Source organism: Candoia aspera, chromosome 6 (genome assembly GCF_035149785.1).
Source record: "Candoia aspera isolate rCanAsp1 chromosome 6, rCanAsp1.hap2, whole genome shotgun sequence".
In the NCBI taxonomy this organism is placed as follows: domain Eukaryota; kingdom Metazoa; phylum Chordata; class Lepidosauria; order Squamata; family Boidae; genus Candoia; species Candoia aspera.
This window is the reverse complement of record NC_086158.1, coordinates 70,554,540-70,572,521: the sequence shown is the minus strand read 5'-3', so window position 1 is coordinate 70,572,521 and position 17,982 is coordinate 70,554,540. Positions and strand designations below refer to the sequence as shown.

Below are 17,982 nucleotides of genomic sequence, written 5' to 3'. Positions count from 1 at the left end.
AAGAATTGGGCTTGATTGATTGATTGATTGATTGATTGGAACAGGAAATAGAAGCACTTTCCACAGCAGTATTTTGTCATAACTCTCACTTGTAATAATAGTTGTTGTTGTTAGTATTTTACCCTTCAGCCCAAAGACCTCCAAGCTGTGTAGGTATTTAACAGTAAATAAACTGTTAATCAACACATTGAATGATATGTAAAGGCTGGAAGAGGAAACAATTTCTGTTTTAGGTCAACAACGACAAAAACATCTTCTTTAATAAAAAGGACATACTGCTAAAGATAAACTTAATTACTGCCGAGAAACCTGTACCAGCTTAATTTCTCCCTTCCAGAGGTTAACATTATAGTAACCTTTCACAGGAGAAAGGGGCAGACCAGTTTTCCTTTTATCCCCCAAAATAATCTATAGAAGAAATAAAACATAAGAAACTATTTTGTTCTCCCTTATTTTAGTAGAAATAAACTGCTTACTAAAAGCTGCAAAACAACAGTGAGACCAAGCAAATGCCACTACATGGAAAGTTAGTGATGTATGGTATGATACACAGCAAGCAATCCAACAAAACTTCTGTGTGAATGTTGTTAAATTTCCATTTTTGTAAGTTTTCTGCAGTGCAGGAACATCATCAGCAGGTGGCAGTACATGCCTCTTACACTGATTCCATTTTTTTCCCACTGTTCCGTGATCAGCATGACTTAGCTAGAAGTTTACAAGTGTGTATGTATGTGAATGTGTGCAAACAATAGAGTTGCAAATGACATCAATCTGGAATAAGATTATTGACAAAAAGGGCAGATTAAGGACCTAACTACATATTACTTTAAATGTATCACTTTCAGCCATGTTTACTTTTGTTTAATATTTAGTGCAGAGAGCTATTCTTATTTGGACTACAGGATGCAGGGAAGGAAGCTTTAAGCTTTCCCTTCTCTGCCACAATCCCAAGCAAATGTTATCAAAAATAATTTGAAAAAAGTATAAATATAACCATGGTGCATATTATGTTTGCCTTGTATAAAAGAAGTCAACATCGTAAAATGATTCAGCGCTGAATAACTAATCCAGAGGTAACTTAAAACTTTGCACTTGATTTAAACTCTTCACTTCCTTTACATTAATTATTATATCTCACACATATAAGTTATCTTTAAAGGCTTTTTACAACTTTTTACAACCATCCAGTTGAGCATCATACATATTAAGCACTCACAGAGCAACCTAACTTGTGTTGCAAAGGGTACTTGGGAATCTACAAAATATAGATTCAACCCTCTTACCTTTCCCGTGTAGAAAAAAGCATCTGGAGGGTGGGCAGACACAACATTCTTCCTCCGGCAGTTTTGCAGAGTAGGTACTCTAAATCCCCACCAGCTGAGCACACTTCCCCTACAGAGAGAGTTAGAAACAGTACACCAGATGCTACTATACCATAACTTAGGTATATTAGTATATCCTGGTACCAATGTATTAGTGAGAACATCAGTAGAGATGGCAGAAAAAGACAGTGATCCTGAAAGAACCACATAGCACACAACCTTCAGAATAACTCTAGTATTGGGAAGGGCTTGGGAGAGCAGGGATACCTTCTATGAAGTAATTCTTGTTTTGCTTCTGGATTTGGCATTACTGTCTGTGAAAAGCAGACTGCTTGAAGCATCCACTATTCGATGTATTCCACTGATCAAGACAATGATATACAAAACATCTGAATCTAGCAAACAGCACTTTACTATATAATTACAAAGGCCCTGTGGGGTGTCATGGTTAGGGTGTTGGACTAAAGTGTGGAGAAGCAGGTTCAGATCCATCCAGCAGGTCAGTGTGATGATAACACTGAAGAAGGCAGTACTATGCCCATCACCTCTGAGTTCCCAGGACAAAGATAAGTTATAAATCAGAGAATTTATCTAAATAACTGGTGTAGCACAGCAGCAAGGATGAAAATTGTGTTGCTGCTATTGCGCTGACACTTTTTTAACCAAAAAAGATTCCAAATCAGATTCATTAAAAAAGGACTGATAGGTTTTCTGTCTATATACTACTAAAACTCTTGTGTCTGTTTGCAACCTTCAATTGGGCAAAACGGTTCATCCTATGACGATTTTTGAACCAAGGTGCCTCAAATGGTCTAACTTACAATGTAAGTGAATGCATCCAAAATCCAAGATCCATTACTCCCATGGAATTTAAATTTGGAAAAGTAGTGACTGCTTCAGCGCCACTACACCTTCTGACTACACTTCCCAGAAACCCGTAGGTTGCATGGCATGTGGGAAGATAGGAGGGGTGTACCCTGCTTTTTTGCTCTTAAGAGCCTTCAAATTGCAGGTTTTATAGCACTGGGTGAGTTTTCTTCAATCCTTAGCGAAAGAAGTTTTAACTACAGGTTTAAGGAGTTTTTAAAAAAATTCTTTTCTTTTGGAATAAACAGCAAAAGGGTGATTAGAATGTCGGTTTTGGAAAGTTACAAGTGGACTAAAGGTCCAGATGGATTTGAAATAAGATTTTGAAATTAATTTATATATATATATATATATATATATATATATATATATATATATATATATACATATATATATATAATTTTATTTTTAAAAATTAAGAAAGTAGATATAAACTAACAAACTAATATAGAGTGAGAAAAAGAAAAAAGAAATCAAAGAAAGAACTAAAAGTATAAGGAAGGAAGGAAGGAAGGAAGGAAGGAAGGAAGGAAGGAAGGAAGGAAGGAAGGAAGGAAGGAGAAAGAAAAAAAAGATTTTGAAATTAATTATAAGAATCCTTCCCATGGGAAAATGCTGTTGTTTTGAATACTTAAAAAAAGTGATAGGATGGGACTTTGAAGCTTGGACACTAGAGGGATCCAGAAGGAACTAAAGATTACAATTAAAGGAGAAGAACATTTAAATTTGATTTACTAATACAAAATGGAGCAAAATACTTTAACATCGGATGTATTGAAGGATATTTGTGAACCCAGAACTTAATTTTAAAAATGTCTGCCCTTATAAACGGACTGTGTTTAAAAGATGTTATGGAAGAGGAACAAGTTTTACCGGACAAGACTGAGACTGATTTGATTCCTATACTGGATTTACAAAAGAGTCTTGTTGAAGGTTTGAAGGATTTTGTGAGAAGGGACAAAGAAAAAAATGAAAAGAAATCAAGTTCTAGGACAATATTTGGATTAAAGATCAAGATTGTTAAAAATTAAAGGAAGGAATATAAAGTTGACTTATTTGATCAAGGTTAAAATAGATTAAGTTGTTATCTCTGGTAGCACTTAATGGACTTTTGTTGATCAGGAATGAAAAACAAGGCTTCAAAGTTTTGTTTATAGATAAGAAATGAGATACGGGAAGAAGAGATCATTTGTTGTATTTTAAGAGGTGATAGGTTACTAAAATTGTTTATACTTGTGATGAAGAGGGAAGTAATTTCTTTTTATATATTTCTTTTCTTTTTCTTTACCATACTCTTATTTTTTCTTTTTCTATTTTTCTTTTTCTCTTCCTTTCTGCACTTCCTATTTTTCTTTACATTCTTTTATTTTTTAGTTTATGTTAGTTTTTTATCTTTTTATTGTAATATTTGCTAAAACTACGATTAAAAAAAGGAAGGTATAAGATGAACAAGGAAGAAGTCTCTGGAATGCAACCTCAGGTCTTAAAATATCAGTGGGACAGGAGCCTGGAGTTAAAATATGGGATCTTTATGGAAGCAGAAACTGTTAAGACCCGGATCTGGAAGAACTAGGGAGAATTCACTGAAATTAACACATCAGTGGTATCATGCCTAAATTCTTTTAGCAAACAATGTGAAGGCTGTATATGTGGACTATGGCAACAACAGAACATCCCAGCCATTGGATTGGATTAGGAACCAGTTTTTAGGGAGTTAAACAAGATCTGTACACCAGCAGATTTAGCAACCCCAAAACTTTTGTCTTTTATCATAAAGGAGAAAGTGAAAATATGAAAAACAAAGATATGATTAGGTTGATGCTCCTGGAAGTAAGAATATCTATAGTCCAGAAATGGAAAGAGACTAGTATCCCAACCTGAGGCCTTTGATAGTCCAAATTATTAGAAATAGTTTTAGTGGAAAAGCTTATGGACAGAAATGCAAAGTATTAAACATAACATTATTTTTAATTCAATCTGGAAATATTTTATTCCCTTTGCTAAAAATTCAGAAGAGACATTTTGTCCTCAGCGATTATGTGGATTTTGTAGTGTGAAGATGAATGAACATTTTGAAGGGGAGGATTTAATGAGAGTGTCACAAACTAATTATGCATTTAAGCTCCTGGTTATTTTTATTTTAATAGGTTAATTCTTAACCGTATAGTTTTAATACCTGTATAAATAACAAATACCTTTAAAAACTGATTGAGGAGGGAGAAAGAAACCTGCTGATTCTTTTTCCCCTTCATGAGCTGGGAGGCACAGAATAGTAAGTAATAAAAGTTTTTTCCAGTCTTAGTTAAAACTATCTTCCAGTCTCCACAAAATGTCTTTCCGCCTCATTCCCAGAGTGCTTTATGAATTCTTTAAAAATACAATTAGAATTTCTTGTGGTGAATTTACTTTATTCTTGCGAAGAGGAAGAGAGGGGGGATACACGTGCCTCTGGTACAAGCCATGTTGATGTCATCGTGTAAATAACAGGAACTTTCTCTAGCACATTTTTCTATCATTCTGCCTTGTTAAAACTGCAACCAAATTACTTCAATGCTAACAGAAGCACTGCAGCCAGCAGCCCAAATTAACAGCAATGTTTTCTGGAATGTTACAGTATCTGTTCCCCAGAAAAGTTTTATTTTGAAACCTTCCAGGTGCTGCTTCGTCAGAAATATTCCATATTCCAAAGCAAGGTGTGGAGAAAATTTCTAGGTAGGATTGGAAAATCTGGAAAATATAGTGCAAGACATCTAGAGGAAGGTACCAGGATAGCAAAAGATGCTTTCAATATGACTAGAAAAAGAAGAGCTAATGTGGTTTCCTATATTGCACTTTTTTTTTCACAGCAGAAAATAATTCCACCTTTTCTCAAGGCCCTCCAAAAGGTATCTTCACTAAGATTGTGCAGCAGCTCCATTTATTTAAATGTCAGTGATTAATTAATCAACTGAAGGCCAATCCATTGAAAATCTTAAAGTGGCTGGTAGACCTACTAAAATTATTATATGCATGTGTGTGCATTTTTTAAACTGACATGATTAAGAGGGGAGAATTACAGCAGAACAACACAGAAATAATTACAGGACACGAGGCATTTGGGCACTGCGTCCCTAAAGCCAATCTGTAATTCAGTGAAACTGAAGCCACATGAAACTACGTTTACATCTTGACTCCTCTGGAGTGAGTGGTCATCAATGGCCCATCAGAAGCATCTTTCTCTCTGAAGATGCCCCTGACATGTTTGGGTTTTCACAAGTTTGTTTTTATTTGGTGGATCCTTCGGTGTAACTATGGTAGCATTCTCTAAGGTGGATTGTTGTTTATTATCAAGATATATTATTTTTATTCACTGTAGTTTTTTTATTTATGTGTTAGGTTTTTGAATTCATAAGCAGCTAAAAGTAGTTTTACACAGAACAAATATTTAAAAAATGCAGCTGCACTCTCTTGAATGAAAATGAATTTTCTTTGCTCTTCTCAGGCAAAACTCTTTCCTCTTAGCCTGAACCACTTGCTCTTAGTGCTTTAACATGTTCTGACATATTCATCAATAGAGCATATTTAAGAAATGCTGGAGGTTTGGAGATCCTGGAGCAGCAGCTTGGCATAATTTACCGGTGTAATAAATCCTTGTGCCCAAGGATTTGGTGCTACCTAGTGAAGAAAGCTGCTGCTTAGAGAGACCATTCCTGCAGAAAAGAAAGCCTAAGAAGCAGAAGTTAGAAGGGCTTGGGTTATACAGCACCTTCTTCAGGGATGACTGGAGAAACGGCATTCAAAATGACCTGATAAAAAAGAATCGCACTACCTGGGAATGGGCCACCACAGTGAAAAGTGGCAAAGAGAGAAAGCAAGAGAGGAACGTAAGAAGATAGATGGATAGAATACATCAAGTTTCTCAGCGCCATAATACAGGTCCAGGATACAGAGTGAGGGAAATGGGGCTAGACAGCAAGCCAAATCAAACTCTGGTTCAAACAGACAGGACAGAGTGCCTGGAGATACAGGTAGTCCTCGCTTAGGAACTGCCTCGTTTAGCGATTGTTCAAAGTTATGGTGGCACTAAAAACCAATTTAGCGGCCAGTCCTTGCATCTATACACAAAGGCGTTTGAACAAGGGTTCCCGAGAGTTAAATTTACTTAGCCATGCCATTGCAAATAGTCAAACACCCCAGTTTTACTCTAACAACCCAGGACCAAAGTTTTCATGAATACAATAAACATGGAGTGTCAGAGAGACCTTTACAGAAGGAAGAAAATCATTCTCTGACACTTTTGAGCATTGAATTCCAGAATGACTTCTCAGGAATTGCCTACATGACCACGACTGTGGATCAGACAGCTTTCCACCCACTCCGCGCTTGGGAAACCAACTTGTGGCTTGCGGTCCTCTCACCACCTCTTCTGACTCTCACAATCAAGTGGCCACGGGGCCCTCCTGGCCCTGCTTTCCAACACTTATTGGAGAAAGGTGGAGGGAGCATCTACCTTTTCCTAGGCCACAAATGAGGACACCTTTGCCTTTGCCAAATAAGCGCCCTCCACACACGTTGGACTACATCAACCATCACTCTCAGCCATGCTTGCTAAGTGATGAAATTAGGACTTCCAGGAAGGCTGATTTAAGAAGTAAGTGGTGTCTTCCTCCCCCAAACTCATGTCTCGGCTGCCCTTCTTGGACATAAGGATTTCTCACAGCGACCGACTAAATGGCCTCGGCCTTTGACGTCCAAAGCGGGGCTACCATTTCACCTCCACTCCAACAGCTCGCCAGCTGAGAGGCCTCCGCGGATCCCCCAAATCCGAGCCCTGCCTTGGCTGACTCTCCACGTCCTGACCAGCACAAGCCGCTGGATTCCCCCGTCCTCCTCTCCAGCACTTCCCCCTCGACCGCCGCCCTCCTCCTGCCCCTCCCGTCGGCCTCTTCGAAGCAGCCGGCGGGGGTCGGGGGTGGGCGTGATTGGAGGCCTGACGCAGCGCCTTCGGAAGGGGCGGGAGGCACACGCAAACTTTCAAGTGGCAATTTGAAAACGAGGAACAGCTCTTCCCGGGCCGGGTGGGGCGTCTTCAAAACGACGGACAACTGGGCGTCCCTTCTCTCTGCTAGCGGGGCTGCAGACCCCGGCTAGGAGAACAGCTCCGGCGAGAAACGGGGCAGATGAATTCCCAGAGAAGATACGGAGCGCTTTCTGCAGGGCACGCCCTAAAAAGCGAGGGAGGGTTGGGGGCGGGGCGACAGAGAGAACTTTTAGCCTTCCCCCGGTGAATTGGGGCACCATCGTCCTTCCCAGCCATTCTTGGTCTTGTTTAGGGATGATGGGAATTGCAGTCCAGCATGTACACAGGGCACGAGGTTAAAGAAGGCTGTCGCATGAACCCCACCCGCCAAAGTGAAAGTCACACTTGAATTCCGCCCCCCCAAATACTTTCTTTCCTAACAATTAAGCTATTCCGAAGTACCAGGATTCCTGATAAGTGAGCCTCTGCCCTCCTCTCCTGCTAGATTCGCTTCAATTTGCCTGATAAGGAGATCTAGAAATCTCTTGTGCTTATGTCTTTCTTGTGCCTCTTTGGGTTGACCTGTTAGGCTACTGCTGTTGTGTGACTTCTAGAACTTCGTATATGTGTGTATGTCCTTCTCTGTAATAAGAGGGGTATTATTCGCTGCTGTTACCTGGCTCTGTAAAAGGAAGGGCTCGGGAAAGAATGAAAAAGATCCGGGAAAGAATGACAAAAAAAGAAAGAAAAAGAAAGAAAGAAAAGAAAAGAAAAGAAACCGGGACTCTTTCAAAAGAGGGGAGAGCTCATTTTCAAGTAAGCTATGGTTTAGAAATGCTTACTTGTTTGAGCAGTCTAACCTTTGTTCCACACGTGAGGATAGCATTACATTGTGACTGTGAACGTGCGATGGAAAGGCGTTAACTAATAGGAAAACGGGCGATACGTACAGCAGTTGTTTCCTTTGAACTTTTTCCAACCAAGGCACGCTCCCATCGATTTTGTTGGTTGGAAATCTATGGAATAGACCGATTTCCTATTTCGACGTTCCCCCGAAACTGATCGTCTCCATCAGGCCCCGGATCCGAGCGCCGAGTAGCTGCAGTCTCGGTATTTCTCCTGTATCTGAGTTTGGCGTGGGCCAGAGCTGGCAAAATCGGCCACATCAAACTCCGTTACAAGATTCCTGCTAAACGAACCATCCATTAGCCGGCAGGGCCTTCTATTAGGAAATCAGCTCCGCTGAGGTTTATCCCAAGGCGCGTGTGAATAGCATTTCATGGGGACTGTGAATGTGCGCTGGAAGAGGGTTACTTAAGAGGAAAACGGGCAATCTCTACAACAACAGTTTCCTTTCCTTTCCTTTCCTTTTTTATAGCAGAGGGCTTTTTCTTTCGCTTTCTCTCCCCCGGGGTTTAAACTCCAAGAAAATGTATAATCTAGCGCCGCAAGAACGCTGCCTTCCTGATGTTACCTCTTGCGGGGCACGCGCCATATGCAGGCTGCTTTCTGCGTTTGAAAAAAAAAGACTTTGGAGATGACAGGTAGGATACAAATACAACTTCCTGAGCTGGAATAGTTAAGATACCGTGGAAGAGAGAAACGGAGATACTCAGAGAGAGGGAACCAAGTAAAATATTGGCCCAAGTAGTCACCTAATGGTTTGATCTAAAGAAAATATTATTAGGAGAAGGATAGATAGAATGCAGCAAGTTTAATCGTGGAACCCAAAAAGTCTGCCGGCGTTACAGCAAAAAGTAGCTAGATGAGACCCGTATCTAGAAAATGCTGTTTTCTCTGCAGAAAAGAACTTGCGGAAATTCACGTGACCATCCCAGATTTCTAGCGGGATGGCAAAGGGTTCTATTTTTCCACTCGCTCACAGTCAGGATATAGTTCTGGTCAGGCACGCCTTTTCCTGTGTCCTGAAGACCACCCGGCGAAGTCCAAACAGGCCAGGCTTTACGCCGTTGTCGTCTTTGCACAATCTTTCTTCTTTATTGGTGCAGCTTTTCTTGGCTTCTCTGCCCCCTTGGATTCCCCTGAGCAAGTCCTTCCTTGGCATTCAAAACCGTTGAATATCTAGGAAGGGTCGAGAGAAGCCGCTGAGTTTGACATCGAAAGGTCCCACTTCAAAACCAGACTTCGCTGATCCCATTGCGGGGCTCCTACCACAATTCAGTTGTTCTTCTCTTCAACGCTGTAGAAGTCAAGGTCGGATTCCCAGGACTTTTGGAAAAACGCCTCTTGGGGCTATGATTCGGATTCAAATCGGCTCCTTTAACATAAATAAGTGTCGTCATTCTGCTGGCTGTGCCATCCTGGACGGTTCGAGTACTATTAGGCTGCTGCTGGGTCCAGCCTCTGCCTGGAGCGGGAGCTGAACGCAGTTAGCTGCAAAACACTTCGCAGAAAACCTCCAAGAACCCAGCAAGGATCATTTCTGAGTAAAAGAAGAAAGGTTTGTTAGTTTCAGAACTGGTGCATGAAACCGTCCCTTGCCTAGGAAAGACAAAGCAAAACCTCTTAAAAAGTCAAAATATCACACGTTTCCCCCAAACATCAGGCGTTGTGGGGGGTGCCCGAATTCGAGGTATTCTTAGAACTGGGTCGGAAAGTTTGCTTGAACTGATGCACTTGTGACATTATCTTTCAAACAGAAAAGTAACGGGTACGGGGCAATTCACACAAAGCTGCAAAATAAACGATTGGCTGAAAGGATCGGGCAAGAGGAGCTTGAGAAAAGACTACCCCCACCCCGGCCCTCCCTCTCTTGGTTGCGTTTGGGAAGTCGGGCTAAAGAATCGAGCGCTGGAGGTGGTGGATCTAATATAATCAATGGGGACACAAAATCTGTTGTAAAAGGTATTTTGCAGGAGAAGTTTGAGCGCAGTGAGAAGCGGGAGACTCAAAAATCCCCGAAATGCAACAGACAAAATTGCCCTTATCCGCGTCTGGAAATGGGGAAAAAAAATCTTGAAAGAAAAGACAAATAAGCAAACGGCAAATTCACAGATTCTGTTTATGTCGTTCCTTTTCTCCTGAAATCCAGGGCTTCCAGGAAAGACTTGTTAATGTTTTTAGCGGTCTCAGAAAATCAGAAAAGCGGAGTGAGCCGTGTAAAAAAAAAAGAGCTTTCATTTGTAAAAGTGGCTTTGAATAATGGTGCAAAAGATCTGGAGGACTTAAGTGACATAAACGCCGTACTTTATTAATTTTTTAAAAATTTATTGCTTAAACCCAGGAGGGAAAAAAGAAGCTTACGCCTAACTAAACTCCCATTCCCAACGATTTATTTAATCGTTGGAAAGATAAATCAGCTGGTAAATTTACAGCCATTTAAAGTACCTTGACCGACTTTATCACAAAACCTTCAAGGAGCGTCGCTCTGGTCCCGCCCCTTCCAGGCCTGGCGTGTCTTGCCCCGCCTCCGCCCGGCCCGAAAGACACGCTGGCGGGCGGTGGATGCAAAGCGGGAGAGTAGACTGCCAACCCATTGGCTGAGAGCCGCAGCCTCGGACGAGATCTCGGCCAATCAGGCGGCGCGGCTGGCAGGTGGCTGCGAGGTTATCAGTGCATCTTGTCCGAGCCCGGGACTCCTTCGCCAGGGCATTTTCGCGGGGAGGGAAACTCGGCGGAGGCTCGGAAGGGACGGCGCCCGGCACCTGGCGGCGCGGCAGGGAACGCACAAAAGCCGGGGACACTTGAACAAGCGCTCCAGCTTCGCCCCGCAGGATTTCCAATCGGGGCGCAAAGAAGTCGGCGCCTTTTTAAAGCAGAAAAGCCGCGGCCGCGGGAGACTGGAGCGGGCCGGCTTGGTTTCTTCCCCGGTGGCCGCCACGCCCTGTTCTTCCTCCACCCCCGACCTGAAAACGTCCCGCCCCGGGCGACCGCGGCTGGCCTAGGCTGGCCTTCCTCGGCAAACAAGCGGGACCTGAGGTCGTCGCAGTCTCTGCTGGGCGGCGGCGTCAGCGGGCGCGGGAGTGCCAAACTTTGTGACTTGCCTTGGTTCGCGGCTGTTACTTTCTCCGCGCCGAGGGTTCCGCCTTCTCCTTCCCAGAGTTGGAGGGCAGGGACGGGCGGCGGCGGCGGCGGGCGGCTCCCTTCTCTCCCCTTCCCCTCGCCCGCCGCCGCCGCTTGATGCTCCCCAATGTTAGCCGTGGGGCAGATGGAGGCTAACCGCCAGGGCGCCTTCGTGCTCAGCAGTACGCCGCTGGCCGCGCTGCACAACATGGCCGAGATGAAGACCTCCCTCTTCCCGTACGCCCTGCAGAGCCCGGCCGGCTTCAAAGCCCCCGCGCTGGGCGGCCTCAACGCGCAGATCCCTCTGGGCACGCCGCACGGAATCAGCGACATCCTGGGCAGACCCGTGGCCGGCGCCACCGCCGGCAACCTGCTCTCCGGCCTGCCCCGCCTGAACGGACTGGCCACCGCGGCAGCCGCGGGGATGTATTTTAACCCGGCCGCCGTCTCCAGATACCCGAAGCCCTTGGCCGAGCTGCCCGGCCGGCCGCCCATTTTCTGGCCCGGAGTTATGCAGGGATCGCCCTGGAGGGACCCCCGGCTCGCCTGTCCCGGTAAGGCGGACTCTGGGGGCGGAGGGGAAGCGCGGGTGGAGGCCGCAAAGGAGCGGAGGTGGCGCGGGCAGGTGGCAACCGGCGGGGAGCCCTTTGAGTCGGGGCCCCTTTCGATTAGTTTTTTACCCCCAAAGATTGAGGCGCCCAGTTGCCGTCAGGGTAGAGGCTCGCTTTACAAATGCCACCTCTCTGCTTATCGAGAGTACTAAGAGGGCTCTATCAGCGCTCTGCTCGTGCTCAGAGATTCTTTCGCCCTTGAGTAGTTCCTGTTGCGCGGCTGTTGCTGCAGCAGCTTCTAGGATATTTGAATAAAACGCGACCTCAAAACCGCCGCACTTGGTCGGGGAGTCGCTGAGGTTCCGGGCTGCCGGCCTTCAGCGAGGGCCCCCTCCTGCTGCGGCTCCGCCGTCCGTCGAGCCAGGCGGGGAAAGCGAAGGGGGTGGCAGCGGGAAGGAGGGCGCTTGGGCGAGGCGGCCTTTCCCGAGGCTGCGCGGGCCTGGCAAGGGCTTGTTTCAGTTCGCGTGTCCAGCTAAACCGCGTTTGTCGGCCCTGGGAGGCGGCGATTCCGTTTCCCTGGGTTTCCCCGCCGCGGGCGAAGGGAAGGGGGCTACTGTGCTAGCGCGGGTCCCGGGGGAAGGGCAAGTCCGGGAAGCCGGTTCAGGAATCCGTTCGGGGCCGAAAGGCAGCGCGAGGAAGCGGCGAAGTTTTCCTACGCTGCGCTCCCCGCTGGAGCTCCTCGAGATGCTGATGGGGTCTTCTCTCCCCTCCCCTCCTCCCTGTTTGCAGCCCAGGCTGGGATGGTTTTGGACAAGGATGGCAAGAAAAAACACTCCCGACCGACCTTCTCGGGCCAGCAGATTTTTGCGCTGGAGAAAACCTTCGAGCAGACGAAATACCTGGCCGGTCCAGAGAGAGCCCGCCTCGCCTACTCGCTGGGGATGACGGAAAGTCAAGTCAAGGTAGTTGTCGCGCAGCCTCGGCCGGGGAGACGTCGCGCTCGGCTTTCCGGCGCAAATGCAGATGCATATCCAGGGGAGGGCTAAATAGCCCTGCAGGTTGGAAGTCTTAAATTTCCACAACCACGGGGGCGGGGGGGGAGAACTGAACTGAAGGGAATGGTTTCGAAGGAAGCCAGCAGACTTTCAGACGTTAGTCTTGCTCAGTTCCAGAGAACTTACTCCCAGATAAAGTAGCACTAACTAGGATTCAGAGCCTACCTGAATTTTATCCCAGGTTGCATTGGTTTCCATGGCCAGACCCTTGTCACATTTACCTTGCTGTTGTACTTAAATAAAAGCCAATGAACAAAGGCCACAGGCTTCTTAGAACAAAATTAGGTTTACTGTCAATCAAACAGGTCTAATTAATGTACACCTCATTCTTGAATGTTCAAAAGAAAACACCTTGAACTTTGGGAAACTTTGATATTTACCATATATCATATTCTGCATAGCACAATACTGATTAAATTTTTTTAAAAGTCGATTGCTATTACTAAATAAGAAAGAACATGTTGTGAGGAGGTTAGGCTATATTTTCAGCCTTTCTCCTTCTCAGCTCCAAACTTACTCTGCCTCCACCCTGCCCCACCCCCCACCCCCCACCCCCACCCCTTTTCACTCACTAGCAGTGAGCTAATCTGAAACATTTTTTAAAGTCTGGAAAAAACATTATTTATATTCTATCCCTTTCCTGGCAAGATGCAAATTATTTAAAAATGAGAAAGAACCTTTTTGGAAATAAAAGCTAAGCTAATTAATTGAATACTGTTTGCCTGGAGCCAAGATGAGACATCCTTTGCATTAGAAATCCTCCCAGGGCTTTTCTTCAGGCTGTTAAAAAATTGGTCTGCAGAGAATTGGGGCATTTTCTCATGAAGTAGCAAGGAATTCAGAAGTATTTTACTTAATGAGGGCTTTGCAACAGGGACCTGTTGAATTAATAAAATAGTTATAGATTATGTCAAAACTAAAATATGAATTGGAGCCAGATGCTTTACAAATTCAAAGATGATCTCTCCCTGAATTTTGAAAGCCCCTTTTTAGACAAACTTAGTGCCTGTTTATTTCAATCAGACTTTCCAGAAGGCTGGATCTTCTCTCACCAATGGTCTCTCTGTGAGTTAACTGTCTTGAAAACAAGTGAAATAACAGTCTTAAATGTTGCCTTACTTTGTAGTGTTACAGAAGACCAAAGAAGAATATTAGTGCAAACTAGTGTGTCCTATGCCTTTAAGAGGCCAAGGGATTTGCTTAATGTGTGGGTAACAGCCTGATGCACATTTATTCTGGGTGGACTTTAGTGAACTGAGATTTGATCCATATTCTATGTGAGTTTTCTCCTATTTGATTTAGAAAGAAAAGGAAAAAAAATCTAGGTTTAAATAAAGTTAAGTTTTCAGTCGGAAGATATCTAGATAGTATTAGCTCTAATCCAGTGATTAGTATCAAGATATCCGAAGAAAAAAGTTTTTTTTTAAAGCAGGCCACAATGTTGGCAATTAATTCAAAAGGAGTTTCTTGGAAAATAAGCTTCTATTGAGTTCAGATAGTTTTTGTTTCTGATGAAAATGGTTCATCTGTACTTCAAAGCGGCTTGCTGGGGGTGCTCCTTAAATCCAAGGGGAGTTTATTTTGGAGTAAATCTGCTCACAGCACAATTGAAAGCCCTCTTGCTTGAAAGCAGGGGTCACTGGAAATTTCCTTCCTACAAATCACCAACTTTGCATTTGGAGGTGGCTGAATGTGTGAATGGTGTGACATGGTTTAGAGGCCTGTACCTGTGCATTTGCACATAGACAAACATGGAATAATAATTGTTCCACGGGCATCTTTGCCTCTGCGGAAGGACTGCAAGGTGGTGGGTCGAAGAATAGTTATACCAAGTTCCAGATTCCAAGGGCAAAATGTGATTTTGGAGTGTTCATGGGCTTCTACCTAACAGCAGCACCTTAAACCAAGCACTCCTTTTCCTGGAATTGAGCATGAACTCAGAAAAAGACATAGCTGCACCAAAGTGCTTTTGACAAGTGTTCTGGGCATACCCACATCTGCTCTGAATCCGTTTTGATCTTCAAATCCAGATTGCTGCACTATTTTAGCAGAATCTTTAGTGATAGGGGATTGTGTGTGGGATATAGGGAACGTATTGCTGATGGATCTCCAGGGCAATATCTTGTGGTTGTTGTATATTTGCATGGAAATGTCTATTTTTGCAACTCTGGGGAGCAGCTGGTCATACTGGTAGGGGATTTAAATAGCATCTGTGAGTGTGCATGACATGTATCTTTAGCATTAGCAGTCAGGATATTACTAAGTGGCATTCTCTGCCTTGTGTTGATATTAAGGACCTGAAAACCATTTAGGAATAAAATGTACTGCTCAGATTTATTCCAAGCAAGCACTGTTAACCTCCATGCACAGGAACAAATTGCTTCATGTATCGAAGCCCCACTCAGATTCACGTGTTCTAATTGTGCCCCTATCTACAGTGATTTTGAGAGTGACATTGCACAGACTGAAAATCCAAAATCCAAATTAAGGCAATCATTTGTTAGCTCAAATTAAAGTTTCTAAAATAGCATGCAATCTTTAAAAACAAACAAACAAATAAACCACAACTCACAAAATGGCAAAAAATCCAGAGGAATGGGGTATATGCAATTGTGCTTTGAGGGTCAGCCCCACATCTTCCCTTTCTCCATGAATTCTTGGCTAAGTGAAGAGTTCTTTTAATCTAAAAGAATTTGAATATGTTTTTGTAAATTTTCTGTTTAGTAAAAGTCATGCCTTGTGTTTTGCTCTCTTCCCCCCACTTCCTAAAAGTCAAAATAATTGCATTTGTGATTGGAGTTTGTTTGTAGCAATTGAGGGTGTGTTTTTTTAAAACCAATTCCATTGGTGGGTCTTTCTACCAAATACCTGTGTCCCTGTGAGGACACTGAAAACCGGAGAATCCAAACGTCACCGTAGAGAAGTCTCCTCACAGTGTTATCCTACGGATTATTCCCGATTCGCAAGATCCCATTGCAAATACCAGAAGGTGCTGATGGTAGCTAGCAAAGATCAACATCCCCTCCCTTTCTTTAGGGACCTCTGCCTCCCCCCCCCCCCCCCGTCCCGCCAGTCCTTCAACCAAGGCCACTCTCCCTGCAACCCACCCCGGATGGCTCAGTCTTCCCAAAGGACGCGCGTGCATGGAGCTGCAACCTTTCCTCCAGCGCAGCTCCTTTCAGGTGCCCTCGCCTGCTGCGCCAGTTCAGAGGTAGCGGGTAGGGGTTGCTCGACCCGCGCCCGGTGGGTATCTTGGGCCACTTAAGTGCCGCCTGACTTGGCGCGCAAGGTGGCCAGGACTATAGAGGGAAAGATCTCGGACTGGGACGGAGGACCAGGGAGGGCAGGTGCCGAGGACCCGTTGTCTTGCGGCTCCCGAGGGGAGGGCTCATCGCAGAAAGTGTGGGGCGGGGAAGCGGGGCTTGCTTAACCCTGGAGGGGGGAAGGGAGAGGCGCTCCCCGGATCGTCCCCGCCCTCGGGAGTCGACAGGCGTGTGACTCTGCCGTCTCTCTCTCCCTCTCTCTGGGCGGCCCAGGTCTGGTTCCAGAACCGGAGGACCAAGTGGCGGAAGCGGCACGCAGCCGAAATGGCCTCGGCCAAGAAGAAGCACGACTCGGAGACCGAGAAGCTGAAGGAGGGTTCAGAGAACGAGGACGACGATGAGTATAACAAGCCCCTGGACCCCAATTCGGACGACGAGAAGATCACGCGGCTCCTCAAGAAGCACAAAGCGGCCGCGGTCGCCGCCCCGCTGGCCCTGCTCAGCCCCTGCAGCAACGCCTCGGACCCCTCGTGACGGGGGGCCGGCCCTCGCGAGCCTCCCCGCCCCTCCTCTCCTCTCCGCCGGCCAAGCAGGGTAGTCGACGCCAGCCCGGCCAGCTTCGGGACTGGCCGCCGCAACGTCTTGTACAGCCCGCACGTCGGGAAAGTCACGTCTGTATATATATATTTTTACCGAATAAGTTATGGCAATGAATGGCCGCCCTTTCTCTCCACCGGTGTACGTTGCGCGGGAAGGAAAGAAGGAAGCTTTCCGATTCCAGCCTCCGTCGGGCGACGCCTTGGTTTCTTTGCCGCCCAGCCTTTCGCCCGCCCACGCACCCCCCGCTTTCCCATGCACCCCCTTCTGACTTCGGAAATCAAAGCTGCCGCCTGCCCCTCGGGCCAACGTGACTCGAAAGAAAGTTGCGCTAAAAGCGAACGGATTTCGGCTGCAGCCGGGCCATCTGGCCATAAGCGGGGTTGGGGGGGCCGGGGGCCGCGTGTGGCCGAAGGGCAGGGGCTCGGCTCAGGCGTAGCTGCCGGGAGGAGGGCGGCCCGTTGCATCCAGGACTCACTTTGAGACCCGGCTCTGTAGCGGTGCCGTCCTAAGCACCCTGACTAGGGAGTAAGCCCACTGGCACTTCAGGGGACTTGCCCCTGGTTCACAAGGGATGTAGCACTGCAGTGACTAATAGGTAATTGACTTGGGCCAAGCTTGATCCAGTGTTATGCATGCTGCTTGGAGGCTTCACCAGAGCCGACTAAGTAGGTATGAGATTCAGCCTCATCTATGCTGCAAGGACCCAGGAGAGCCCCAGGCTGCATCTCCTTGGTCTGGGGTATCTGCACTTAGTTGAAGCCTGCTTAATTCCTGGGATGTACTGTGCAAGTAACTGCTTTAAATGTCAACTGTCCCCTTCCATAGAACTTTCATCCCATCTGATTCTAGACACACTTATTTGGAAAGAGGACCATCCATAAATGCCACTGGGATGTCAGTGGGCTGGGGATGGAATAGCTACTGCCTTTGAAATTGTGGTTTCACCCCCCTCCCCCGTGGCTTTCCTGCTCCTAACAATCAAGCTGTTGTTAGAGTTTTGTACATGAGTGGAGGATACCAGCTCAGCTGTGTATATAGAGAATGACAGATTTTTGTGATGTATATTTCTAGTGTAAAAAGGGAAAAGGTTTCCTTCCTTTTTTTTAATTTTGGGTTTGGATGGTTTCACTTCCTTCTCTTTGATTTTTGTTGCTGTTGTTTTGTTCTAAGAGAATGTAAAGGGAGAGAGAACCACATCACTTGATTTTCAGTTGCTTTCTGACTCTTACAGTTGGAAAGACTTTGTATAAATCAATAAATTATTTAACAAACTTTTCCTTTGGAAAATATCTGCCTTTGGAG

The 17,982-nt window shown here is 45.5% G+C and overlaps 1 protein-coding gene across 1 annotated transcript; it reads left to right on the top strand.

Annotated features, from left to right (window-relative positions):
- Positions 1-11,317: 11,317 nt before the first annotated feature.
- NKX6-2 (NK6 homeobox 2) lies at positions 11,318-16,918 on the top strand. The gene is made up of 3 exons (XM_063306161.1): positions 11,318-11,765; positions 12,552-12,724; positions 16,354-16,918. The coding sequence occupies exons 1-3, from the start codon at positions 11,339-11,341 to the stop codon at positions 16,612-16,614; spliced, it is 861 nt and encodes a 286-aa protein (XP_063162231.1). The 5' UTR covers positions 11,318-11,338; the 3' UTR covers positions 16,615-16,918.
- The last annotated feature ends 1,064 nt before the right edge of the window (positions 16,919-17,982 follow it).